Source organism: Lissotriton vulgaris, chromosome 11, assembly GCF_964263255.1.
Source record: "Lissotriton vulgaris chromosome 11, aLisVul1.2, whole genome shotgun sequence".
Lineage (NCBI taxonomy): Eukaryota > Metazoa > Chordata > Amphibia > Caudata > Salamandridae > Lissotriton > Lissotriton vulgaris.
Window position 1 is genome coordinate 267,591,227 of NC_141699.1, and position 12,654 is coordinate 267,603,880.

General features: G+C 51.6%; 1 protein-coding gene across 11 annotated transcripts in view; it reads right to left on the reverse strand.

Moving 5' to 3' along the window:
- MTMR3 (myotubularin related protein 3) overlaps nt 1-12,654 on the reverse strand; it is a 1,591,444-nt gene that overhangs the window by 451,264 nt on the left and 1,127,526 nt on the right. For all 11 annotated transcript variants that reach the window (XM_086943220.1, XM_086943217.1, XM_086943214.1 and 8 more), the window contains one exon: nt 8,422-8,592. In XM_086943220.1, coding sequence (XP_086799346.1) covers nt 8,422-8,592 — 171 coding nt within the window. The remainder of the gene's footprint in view (nt 1-8,421; nt 8,593-12,654) is intronic.

Below are 12,654 nucleotides of genomic sequence, written 5' to 3' on the forward strand. Positions count from 1 at the left end.
AGCATTTGTATCACAGACCAGATGGGAAGTTTGGCTACTCTTGGTTTGGGCTGCTTCTTGTAAAATGGACTAGGATGATCTGACCTACCTACCATAGAGCCCACTACCTTTGGGAATGGAGCCAAGAACAGCCAGGGGTGAAATCAAAGGGGTGTGAGCCCTGAAATTATAGTATGTCAGCACCAGAAGAGACTCTAGATAGCTCCATGGTTGCCCATGGGAAAGAATAGTGGCAGACATTTTCCTAAAAGATTGAGCTCAGCAGAGGTGGTGTCGGGGTCATAAACAGTTAGGTACAGCACACATGTAGAGTTGGGTTAACCACCCACCAAGACTTTCATTTGGATGTGCTGAAAGGCTTGCTCAGCAGGGGATCCTAGTGCCTCTGTTTCTTCTGTTCCTCCAGTGCCTCTGGGGCGGGGACTGATGGTCGGCCCAAACTTTAGGAAGCAGGACTCTTATGCATCTTCTTTAGGAGCGTCCCCACAGTTAAGTTGGTGCTTCCTTCTGCACAGTGACTGAGCAGAGCTAAATCGCAGGTCATATGAGAAGTAAGACAATGTACTTGCCTGTTCAGGCTGGGAATGAGACATGACTGCTCAAGCCAGCTGGTCCTGGGTGGGGACACCATACCAAAGGAAGCAAGGTGTAGGTGGGCTCCAGCAGACTAGACCAAAAGTAAAAAAGGTCAATAGATGCAAATGGTAGGTTAGATGACGTGAGTGGATTAAACCTACAGTACAGGGCTATAGGAGGTGTAAGCTACCATAGTTGAATGCATAGGATAATGATAGAGATGAAAACACAGCAAAAGAAAGGATAAGAAAGATCCAATGGTAGTGGAAGCAAAACTGTGTTCGGAATTTGCTACACAACAGAAGCAGGTTCTAAACACCAAAAAACAGGGAACTGGCAAGGTCTCACCTATTCGCATGGGAAAAGGAGTGACTGTCTATGATGCATAAATGCTTAATACTGGTGGGAAAAGCTTGGAACTAACAGATCTAGGAGAAGTCTGACCACTGCAGTAGGAGCAGGTACTCAGAAGTTGAGAATTGAAATGAAAGGGAACTTCAGAGTACTACCAAACAAGCAGGCAATGTGGAAAGAGAGGCATTCTTTTTTTTTTTTATTTAAAGACCTTTATTAACAGCATAGCCAAAGTCATCACAAAAGCATTTACGGGCATACAGTGTTCGGTATCCATAATTCACAATAACAGTATAGACATTATGGTGTACACAGCCACATCAGCCGGCATCCCGGGGGCCCGGCGGCAAAAGAAGAAGGTGCTCGACCGTAATTACCAATGCTGTGACAGTTTCCGGAAGTAGTAAAATATACAGTGTGACATTTGGCCTACCCTTGATGGAATCTTGGTAGCCAGGCCTTGTGTTAGTGTGAAGGTCAAAAACAATTACTCAAACTCCCATCCCAACGTCCCCCCCCCCCCCCCCTGAGTGTGTCCATGAGAGTTCCCTGTCCCCCTAGTCTAGTCTAGTCTAAATGCAGGTATGCTCGGAGTATGCCCATCCCATCCCCAAACTCTGTGTGTCAGTCCCCCTCACTATTGCCTCCCCTTTCCCCCTGGGGACTCGAAGTCGCTGGACCCCTCCCCTTAGCACCCACCACTCCGTAACCTCCGCTCCCCGCGAAGAAAGGCCTGTGCCCGCACTTCTGTCTATTCTGGCACTTGGTCCTGCAGGTCCGCCACCTCCGAAGTATCAGAATTGGCCTCCTCATTCGCCTGTAGATATTCCTTGTATAGGGCCCAGAAGTTTTTCGGTCTGCTCCTGGGTGGGAGCAGTTCGCTATACAGCTCCGTTTGAGTACAGCAGTACTGCAACTCCCTAGCCCACCGCCCTTTAGTAGGGAGAGGCCCTCGCATCCAGCAGGTCGCCACTACTCTCCTGGCCATCAGCAGCGCCATGTCAGCTAGCCGGCGTAGGGACGGGGGAGTGGCTTAGAGTAACCCAGCAATGCCAGTTCCGGGACTCGAGGCAGTTCCGTCTCCAGTATCCGATCAAGTTCTGTGAATACCTCCCCCCAAAATGTCTGTATCCCGGGGCAGAGCCACGCCATGTGGAAGAAATCCGCAATCGGAGTGCGACAACGCTCACACTCCGCCGTTGGTCGGAGGCCGTATCGGTGTAGTCGTTCAGGGGTGTAGTACACCCGCTGGAGGAATTTAAAATGCACCAACCTATGCCTGCCATTGAGGGAGATCTTCCTTGTGCTGGAGCAGCAATAGCGCCACATGCTATCGTCCACGGGGGACTGCAGATCTTCCTGCCATGCCGTTCTAGCTTTAGAGTGCTGCAGGACCTGGTGCGACACCCCCAATTTATTGACCTGAGAGAGCAACTTAGCAGACGACTTAGTTTTGATGATATAGGTCAATTCAGGGATCTCCGCAGGCTCCTCCAGAGCCGTGCCCAGAACCTCCCGGCACGCCGAGCGCAGTCTGTGATACTGGAATTTTTGTAGTAAGGTAGGGCTAGGTGCCGTGTGGGCAACCTGCTCCCAGGTTTTCAAAGTGCCCTCGGCGAACAGGTCCTCCATGGTCGCTACTCCGAGGGAGCGGAGGGCCTCCACCACTCCCTTTTCTCTCAAAGGAGGCAACCATAGTGCCCAATCTAGCGGCATCAGGGGAGAATACAACATAGTGCTATCCCGTGCACTCGCTAGGGCGTGCCATGCGTGGTTAGTCGCCTTAAGGGAGTCCAGTTGGCCGATCTGGCGAGTGACCGGAAGGCAGATCGTGGCCCGCAGGGGGAGTGGGTCCGCAAAAAGTTTTTCTAGTATCAGATGCGGCGTGCGCGCATCGCCATGTATCCACGAGTGCAGGTGCGCGGCCTGGGCCACTCGGTAGTAGCGCTCCAAGTCTGGGGCACCCAGACCCCCCATTTCGCAGGGGAGAATAAGAGTTGCCCACCGTATTCTGGGTGATTTGCCTCCCCAGGCCAGGCGGATCATGACTTGGGTAAGTTGTTTGAAAAAGGCCTTCGAGAGCACAACTGGAAGATTAACAAACAGGAACAAGAACCGGGGCAGTACGATCATTTTCATGATGGCAATCCTGCCAAGCAGTGATAGCGGGAGTTTGCACCAATTGTCCACATCGTCCACCAGCTTATTAAAGGCCACTCCGTAATTATCCCGGACCAGGACTTCCGGGTCTGTGTGCAGCTGGATGCCCAAATACCGGACCGAGTCTGTGGACCATCGCAGGGGATATTCCATATCGAAGGGATGTGTCACTAGAGTGAGAGGGAAAGCTATAGATTTATCCCAGTTCACCCGTAGGCCCGAGAGTGAGCCAAAACGGACCACCTCCCTGAGAATCGAAGACAAATTAGACTCCGGATCGCGTACATATAGCAACGTGTCATCTGCATATGTCGATATCCCGATTTTATAAGTGGGAAAGCTTATCCCCTCTAGGCTGTGGTACTCCCGCATTGCACATGCTAGGGGTTCTGCTACCAGAGCATAAAGCAAAGGTGAAAGGGGGCAGCCCTGCCTGGTCCCTCTGCAGATGCGGATCGGTTCCGACACCCTGTCTCCGAGTCTCAGTCTGGCCGTTGGGTGATGGTACAAAGCACCGATTCTTTGTAAAAACGGTTCGCCCATACCCAGTTTCCTAAGCACTCTGATCATAAATGGCCATTCGACAGAGTCGAATGCTTTTTCCATATCCAGGAAAATCGCCAGCGCCTTATTCTCCTGGCGGACATGTTGCACCGTTCCCAGCACGGTGCGAATATTGTACGTTAAGTTCCTGCATGGAACGAACCCAGACTGTTCGGGCGCCACCAGCTCCGGGACCAAAAGGGCTAGCCGGTTGGCCAGCACTTTGGCGTATATCTTGGCGTCCACATTAAGCAGACTTAGGGGTCTGTACGAGCTGCAGAGGTCCAAAGGTTTTCCTGGCTTTGGAATAGTGACTAGCAACGCCTCGCGCATAGTGGGAGGCATCTCCCCGTCATCACAAATCGCATCAAAGAGGGCGATCAGGTGCGGGAGCAGGATGTCCTTGTAGGCCTTGTAGAAGCCCACCGTGAGCCCGTCGGAGCCCGGAGCACTCCCCGCTCTCATGCCGGCAAGGGCCTCCAGAATTTCGTCCCCGTGGAAGGGGGCCATCAAGAATTCCCTGTCCGAGTTTCGAAGGAACGGCATGGCAATGTGTTCTAGGTAGTCGTCCATTTCCCCCTCGACACCCCGGGTTTTGGACTGGTATAGGTCGGAGTAGTATCGTCGGAACGTCTCTAGGATTTGCTCCTCCTCAGTCACTACCCCATGCTCCGGAGAGCTTAATTCGTCTATAACCAATGGACGCCTGGAGCTCTTAACCATGCGGGCCAGAAGGGCGCCAGGCCTGTCTCCCTCCCCGTACGCACGGGCCGTGGCATATTTCCCCATATAGAGGACCTCTCTATCTGCCAATGCCTGGTACTCTAAAAGCACGGGGGCGAACTCCTGGTCCACCTCAAGGCCATCGTCCTGAAGTTGGCGGTTTTCCAGGTCCGCTAGTTTGGTCTCTAACGCTGCTAGCTCTCGCCTAATGGTGCGCAACACACTGGAGTGTTTAGACATGGCCATGCCCCTGATAAACACCTTGAATGTCTCCCAGACCGTGGGGAAGTCATCTACAGAGCCCAGATTGTGATCAAAGAACTGTTCTATGTCCTCCGCCAATTCGCCCCGAAAGACATCATCCAATAAGGCGAAGGGAGGGAACCTCCAGGTAAAGGCCGGGATCCCCTTTCTAACGGTGGAGAGACTCAGCAAAATGGGGGAATGGTCCGAGAGAGTGCGCGGGAGAACCTCGCTGGTGTCTACTCTGCTCAAGATAGTTGGGGTCGCCAGCCAGTAATCTATTCTAGTGTGTACGTTATGGTACGCAGAGTAGTGTGTGTAGCCCCCTTTCATGGGGTGTTTGTCCCTCCAAACATCCACCAGGTCAAGTTTGACTAGTTCTGCCCTCATATAGGCAGCAGAGGCGACTGGTCTACGGGCCGGGCCAGAGGAGCGGTCTCGCTCCGGGTCGAAGACAAAGTTAAAATCACCCCCCCATAACATCCCAGGTTGTGAGTGTGCTCTACACAGTGTCGCCAAAGCTGCATAGAAGTCAGGGTTGTCATAGTTGGGGCCATAAACATTCACCACCAGCATATCCAGCCCTTTACCCACGCATCTCGCCAGGACATACCTACCCTCGGTGTCAGCTACTACAGGGATCAATTTCAACTGTGAGGAGGGGCTAACCCAGGTCAGTACCCCCCGAGAATGTGTCGTGAAGCCAGATGCCACCATGTGACCCGCTAGCCCCCGTGATTGCAGCATCTTACTATGTGTGGGCAGGTGAGTTTCCTGTAAGAGGGCCAGGTCTACCCGATGACGGTGTAGATAACTAAGTACTTTCCTCAGTTTGCGGTGGTCATTCAGTCCCCGCACGTTCCACGACATTAGCTTCAGGGTATGTCGGGCACAGCCAGGATCATTCATAGTAACACTAGACCCCACCATAGTCCCTGCATCAGTACTTCTCTACTGGTGTCTGTAGTAGAATTTTCCATGGCAGAAACTACCACTCGTGTCAGTTGTAAGGCATTACGGCGCGCTAGCACCAACTCACCCGCCCTAGGCGGCAAGCATCTCAAGGCAGACATTCGCCCCTCAGACAATCCACTCAATGACCCCTCTCCCCTTCTACCCCCAACCGTCAAACACAACATTCCGAACAACGGAAGATAAACATTACCACCCACCCCCCCACAGCCGACCTTCCCCAACCCGGTCAGACAGTCCCCGACTCCTCCCTCCACCCTCCCCAGAACCCCAACAAACTCTACAAACCCCAAGGGGCTCCCTAGAGAGCCAAGTGCCGAAAGCGCAGGGGCGGAGGTACTCCGCTAGAGTAACCGCACTAAGTGGGGCTAGTGCCCTAAGTTTCCGTTCCCTCCCCACCCCTGCCCCTCAAATCAATTCACCCCCCCGCCAGCGCAGCCTGTCCCGGACCCAATGGGAAACTCCGAGTGATAGTGAGCCGCCGCCGCGGTCACATTGAACTATCTGCACCTGAGTCACTTTGTCTCTAAATCTAAGGCAAATTGTGTATAAGGCAGCACTGCAACTCTCACCCCAAGCATACAGTCAGCAGGGCACACAGCAACCGCCCAGTATTCAGGGGGCGGCAGGGCCGCGAGAGTTCCCACCTACCCCCGTGCCACCGTTCAATCCTGTTCCTCCAGCGGTGATGTCTCAGCAGCGTCTTCTCGCAGACTCCTGCGACAGTTTCGTTGTTCTTTCGACCATTCCTTCAGGGACTTTTTAAGTTCCGCCGGGTCAGTAAAAAAGTGAGAATGCCCCTGCCGATTGATACGGAGCCTGGCGGGGTATAGCATGGCGTAGTCCAGCCCAAGGTCCCGCAGCTGCTTCTTATACGGGGCAAAGCGTTTCCTCTCCTCCTGGACCCTCGCAGTGAAGTCCGGGTACAGGGATATGTTCATACCCTCAAATTGCAGCTCTCCCTTCTCTCTAGCTAGCCGGAGCGCCAGTTCCCTGTCTCTGTAGTTTAGTAGCTTCGCAATGATCGGTCTCGGAGCAAGGCCTGGTTGCGGTTTTGGTCCCAGGGTACGATGCGCCCTCTCGACTATAAACATGGGGGAAAAGACATCCTCTCCCAGTAGAGTCCGGAGCATCTTCTCTATGAAGATTTCCATCTTGCCAGTGCTGGTGGATTCCGCCACACCCGTGATGCGTAGGTTGGAGCGTCGCGAGCGCGCCTCCAAATCTTCAGTTTTATCTTGAATGACTTGGAGCAACCTCCCGAACTGTTTACGGTCCTTGTCCCACTCCATCTGGGCCTCCTCTGCCTCCGTCAGGCGCCTCTCGGTCATGTCCAGCCGCTCCGCATGCTTGTCCACCCTCTCGGACATGCGGTCCATCCGGTACGTCAGTGCGTCTATCTTTGATCCAATAGACGTCATACTGTCCTGCAATCCTTTTTCCATGACCCCCAGCATACCACGTATTTCTTCGCACAAGGCGTGCTCCGAAGCGGATGGTCTCGGCGAGGCATCCGGACCCGGGCCCTCAGCGCCCTTAGTTTTCCTCTGCTCAAAAGATAGCTTGGGTTGGGTTTTGTCCACCTTCCCCATGGCGTTTCTGGTGCTCATTCAGCTGGCACCCTCTGGCACACTGGTCTGGCAGTCCACAGGCAGGCAAAGGTCAATTGAGGCAGGTAACGGCAGAAATCCACCGAGTGGCAAGTTATGGCGCAGTCAGGGTTATCCCCAAAAAGGCGGTCGGGCACACAGCACTGCAGATCGGGCCGCCACTGCGAGCTCCCGCCGCTCAGATCAACACTCCGGGCACTCTCCCAGAGGGGGGTCGCCGCACCTTCTCCCTGGTGCGGTGCGCTCCAATAGTCTCTCCGCCCTCCGTCTGTGTTGTGGGGCCGGGGTACAGCAATGACACGGTCTAAGCAGCCGTGAGATAGAGCGCCAAGGAGGTCCCCCCTTCCGGCCGTTTGTCCACCAGGACCGGAGCAGCGTCCCCTTCCCAGGCTCCCCGATCGTGGGGGCCGGTGCACCCCTGTGTTGCCCAGTGCTCAGGCAGAGCAGCGCTCACCCGGGTCCAGTGCGCGGTCGCCGACGGAGGGGGGTCCGGTGTCACTTCAACGTCGTCAGCCGCACGTCGCGTGACGCAGCCCAGGCAGATGACCAGGATAGGTCGGGGATCGCGGCCCTGTCCGCTCCAGCACCGTCACGGTCTCAGCGCAGCTCTCCCTCACTGCTCCGCAGCCGGACCAACGACCGCTACTTCGGCAGGGCTCAGATCAAGGGTCCGGGGCACCTTGCAGCGCCGGCAGGGTGTTCCAAGGATAAGTTTTTCGGATTTTCACGGGGCTAAGGCGAGGAGCTCTACGCTCACACGTCTGGCATGGACGCCTGCTAGCTCCGCCCCCAGAGAGGCATTCTTTTACGGAAAAAAGATGGTAATACAAAGACAATATCTCAGGGGAGAATGTCTGGCATGTAACACACTGCCTCAGATATTTCTATTAATTTCTAGGCTTTTATAGAATGAAGGGAAGGATTCTGTACCAGCATACTTTACAATTAACATAGAAGCAAAATAGAGATGTTAATAAGAAAATCCAGTGGGTTAGCTCCTGTACACTATGTGGGAAACTATTCTCAATTAGGTAGCCTTGAAAAATGATAAATTAATGCAGGAAGTCTGAAACAATAGAACTCATTCTAAAATGTGTTGGAGGATTACTAGAATATACTAAGATGTGGATAACGTAATGATATAGGGTGATAATGGACAAGGGGAACAGCTTAATACATTTTAATCTAGAAGTGAAGGAGACGAGGTAGAGCTGCAGAGGAAGTGATGTATGCAACTTACAAATTCAGACTGGGAGGAATACAGTAGATTTTTGAAAGATTTGTTCGCTGTTCGCAGCAAAGACCATACAGAGCAAGTGCGCTCTTGAGTGTGCTTTTCTCCTCGTTCTTTTGCATTGTTGCAGAGGAATGTTCCAAAAAGACAGGAGTATGTGTGCTGCACCAGCTTAACCTGTAAAATAAAAAAATACATGGCAAATTCAAATTACATCAGCAGGCAACAATGCAATTTAAATATCGAGCACTACAAAAAACACAATAAGGCTACTACATATACAACCATATAAGGATTGTGGACACGAAAAGCTCATGTACGTACAAATACTTGCTAACAGCTTGTACGCGCTATTAGAAAAACCTAAAAATCAACGTATTATACTTACCAAAACCCTTCAGCGTGGGTATTGCACAGTACAGCTTAGTCAGAACCATTAAAAAGCATTTGGGGCATCAAAAAGCAATACTGTCCACAAGTCCCAGGTGGTACATTTGGGTATTGCCATTAAATTCCACTGAATACTTCTACCCACAAGTGAGATCAAGAAACACTTAAACAACAAAATTACAAAAATAAAGAACGCAAGCATTACTGAGCTGTAACAATACATCTACAGAATAATACTATTCTACATTCACAAGCTGTGCATTTTTCTGTGCCTACCCCTAATCCATGTGGGGGAAGTCTAAAGTAAAACGTTTTGAAAAAAGTACACAATTTTAAATTATTACTTTTTCTTTTTATTAATTAGCACTACATAAAACAGGCAGTAGGCTTAGAACATACAGAGCACAGCCACAAAATTCGGTGCACTATAAATTCATTTTTACCTACCAAATAAATCTCAAACATGCTTTGGATCCCCAAATTACCTACAATATAACCGATATCTTAATGAAAGACATCAAACCACATTCCCGGACGGGCCCAGGGCCGGGGCACCCTCGCATCTCCCTCGCTACTCTCAGGCTGGCTCTCTGAGGTATTCCTCTGAGGAGCTGTGTGCCCTCAATACCTTCAGCTGCGATGCCGCCAATTCTTGGGAGGTGCTAAAGGACATGCATCGCCGCTGCCCGACATGTGGGTTCTGCTTTTCTAGCCTTCAATCTCCGACTATTGCGCCCAGGACCAATCTAGAGACGATTAAATCCGGCCTGATCAATGCCAGATCAATGGTCAAACATGCGGCTGATATATTTGAGCTGCTTGATGAGAAGGAGCTTGATCTCCTTTTCCTCACCGAAACCTGGCTCTCTGAGTCATGCATGCCGGTGGTTGAACTTGCTATACCACGCGGCTTCAAGATCACCAGGTTGGACCGTCCGAAGGGTAGAGGTGGCGGTCTGGCTGTAATCTACCGAGACCACTGGACTTTGGTGAGTGAACCGCCCGATTTACTTGGCGAAACCGAAATGTTACACTTCGCTGTGATCCTCTCCCCCCACTTCACCTTGGGAGGTACTTTGCTTTACCGCCCACCTAGCTATGCGGGCTGTTTTGCCGGTAATATTGAGGAGGTTATCGTCCCCCGCGCCCTTAAATTCTCTCGATATCTTATTCTGGGGGACTTTAATATTCATATGGACGCGATGGACCTACCAGAATCGATCGGCTTGGCGGAAGTCTTCTCGCTGGCGCATCTTACACAATGGGTGACCTTCCCCACCCATGCGGCTGGCCACTGGTTGGACCTAGTCTGCTCCAACTTTGAGATCTCTATGCTACCCCCTAGGTGGGTCACTTGGTCAGACCATGCCTTAATTCTGTTCACCTGGCCCATAAAGTCAAAAGGTCCGAAGAATTTTTCTGCCCCTCATTCTCATGCCCAGAGAATAAATCTGTCTACCTTTTCGGACTCTCTCACGTCCCACCGGCCGACCCTGCCATTGAATTTGGATTCTGCGGTGGAATCATTCAATGCTTGGGTTGAACAAAGTGCCGCTCTACAGACTAACAAGAGCGGTAGCAGGCGGTCGAGGTCGTCTCCCTCCAAACCCTGGTTCTCTCATGCGCTTAGAGAACTTAAATTAGGGTGCAAGAAGCTGGAGCGAGCCTGGCGCCTTGAGTTCTGTCCCGAACTTAAGAGCAAGCTGCGGAAGGCGCAGAAAGTTTACTATGCTGAAATCAAGGCCGCTAAAAGTAGCTACTTTTCAGGAAGGATTGAGAAGGCGGATAACAATGCCAGAGAAGTCTTTGCCATTGTTCAGAGCTTCCTCTCACCATGCGCTGTCTCCCCAGCTCTCCCGGCCTCCGACTTGTGGTGTGAGGAACTTTCATGTTTCTTTGATAATAAGATCAAAAAAATTCAAGAGGAGCTTTTAAACTCTGACAGTCCTCCTCTGCCCTCTCCACCTAATACTGCTATGGATGCGGAGCAACATGTTAGTCAATTTTCCACTTTTGAGCCTGCTCAGCAAGCTGATGTGCTGTCCATTTTGGAGTCGCTAAAGTCTGGCTCACCCTCTGACCCGTGCCCTGCTAGGGTTCTGGGGGGAGCGGCCAGTCTGGTGTATCAGGAGGTTACCCAGGTTGTTAACTTGTCTCTGGCCTCTGCCTCAGTGCCTCTTTGTTGGAAACAGGCGAAGCTTCTTCCCCTGCTGAAGAAACCTAGCCTGGACCCCCTGTCTACCGCTAGCTATCGTCCGATATCTCTGCTCCCGGCACTAGCAAAAGTGACCGAAAAAGTAGTTTTTAGGCAATTGAATGCTTTCATCGAGTCCTCTCATGCCCTGCACCCGGCTCAATCAGGGTTCAGGGCTGCTTTCAGCACTGAAACGGCTCTGGTGGAAGTCTCAGAGGCCATTAGGGAGTGTCTTGACGGAGGCGGCAGAGCGGTCTTGGTTTTGCTGGACTTATCTGCCGCCTTCGGCACGGTGCCCCATGCCCAGCTGCTGACTAGGCTGGCAGAGGTGGGGCTGTCGGGTGCGGTTCTGGCCTGGCTGTCCTCATTTCTGTCTGAGCGGTCGCAGCAGGTATGGTTGCCTCCTTTCTCTTCATCACCCAAGAGGCTCACCACTGGGGTACCACAGGGCTCGACGTTGAGCCCACTGCTGTTCAACGTTTACATGACTCCGCTGATTTATCTGGCTGAGCAGTGGGGAGCCAAAATAATGTCATACGCTGACGACACGCAGCTGTTGTTCACCTGGCCTAAGGACTGCTTAGACGCTCAGACAGTCCGTTCCTGTCTGACCAATGTCTTCCGTTGGCTTGTCTCAGCCCAGCTTAAATGCAACGAGGACAAGTCTGAGCTACTATTCTATGGCAATTTTCCGGCCAATTTCAGAGAGCTTATTTGGCCGACAGATTTTGCATGCCCTAGCTACCATGGAGGCCCGGCTAAAAACCTGGGGGTCTGGTTTGGGCAGGATCTTAAGTTTGAAGCCCATCTAAAAAAACTTACTGCAACCTGTTTTGCCACCTTAAAGTCACTCAAGCGATTCCTTCCACTCCTCCATAGGGAGGCGAAGGAGACTGTTCTGCGTGCTCTTATTCTGTCTAGGCTTGACTATGCCAATGCTCTCTATAGTGGTCTCCCCAAATACCTTGTCAAGCGAATGCAGGTTATACAGAATGCGGCCGTACGACTTCTGTTCCATCTTCCTCGAAGAACCAGTGCGCGTGCCCATCTTCGTGAGCTTCACTGGCTCCCTGTGGCGCATCGCATTATGTTTAAATCATTGGTTCTGGCCTTTCGGGCCCTGCATCAGCAAGGCCCACAATATTTGCACAAGAGGTTTTCCTTTTACACGCCTCATCGTGCTCTTCGATCGGCCAATCTTCGTCTGATGTCCATGCCTAAAATCAGATATGCGAGACTGGGCGGTCAGTCAATTTCAGTCCAAACAGCACGGGCCTGGAATGCCTTGCCGTTCTCTCTGCGATCAGCAACCACATTGGCAGGATTTAAGAAAGGGCTAAAACCCATCTTTTTAATCTTAGTATCTAGTTTTATGCTTCTTTCTTTTTGGACTGGGTCAGTTTAGTGCCTACATATCGCGCCAGGATACTTTGTAGTAGCAGAGCGCGTAATAAAATATTTTATAACATAACATAACATAACATAACATTACACAGGTCTAAGAGAGCAAAAGGAAAGGCACAAAGACAGCATAATATGTAATTTCTCATCCATCCCTATAACCACTTGCCCCACTGATAACATCACTCCAGCACTGATAGATCCGGAACACTCCATCCCCATGCTTAGCCGACATACTACCAGATATAAAAAAA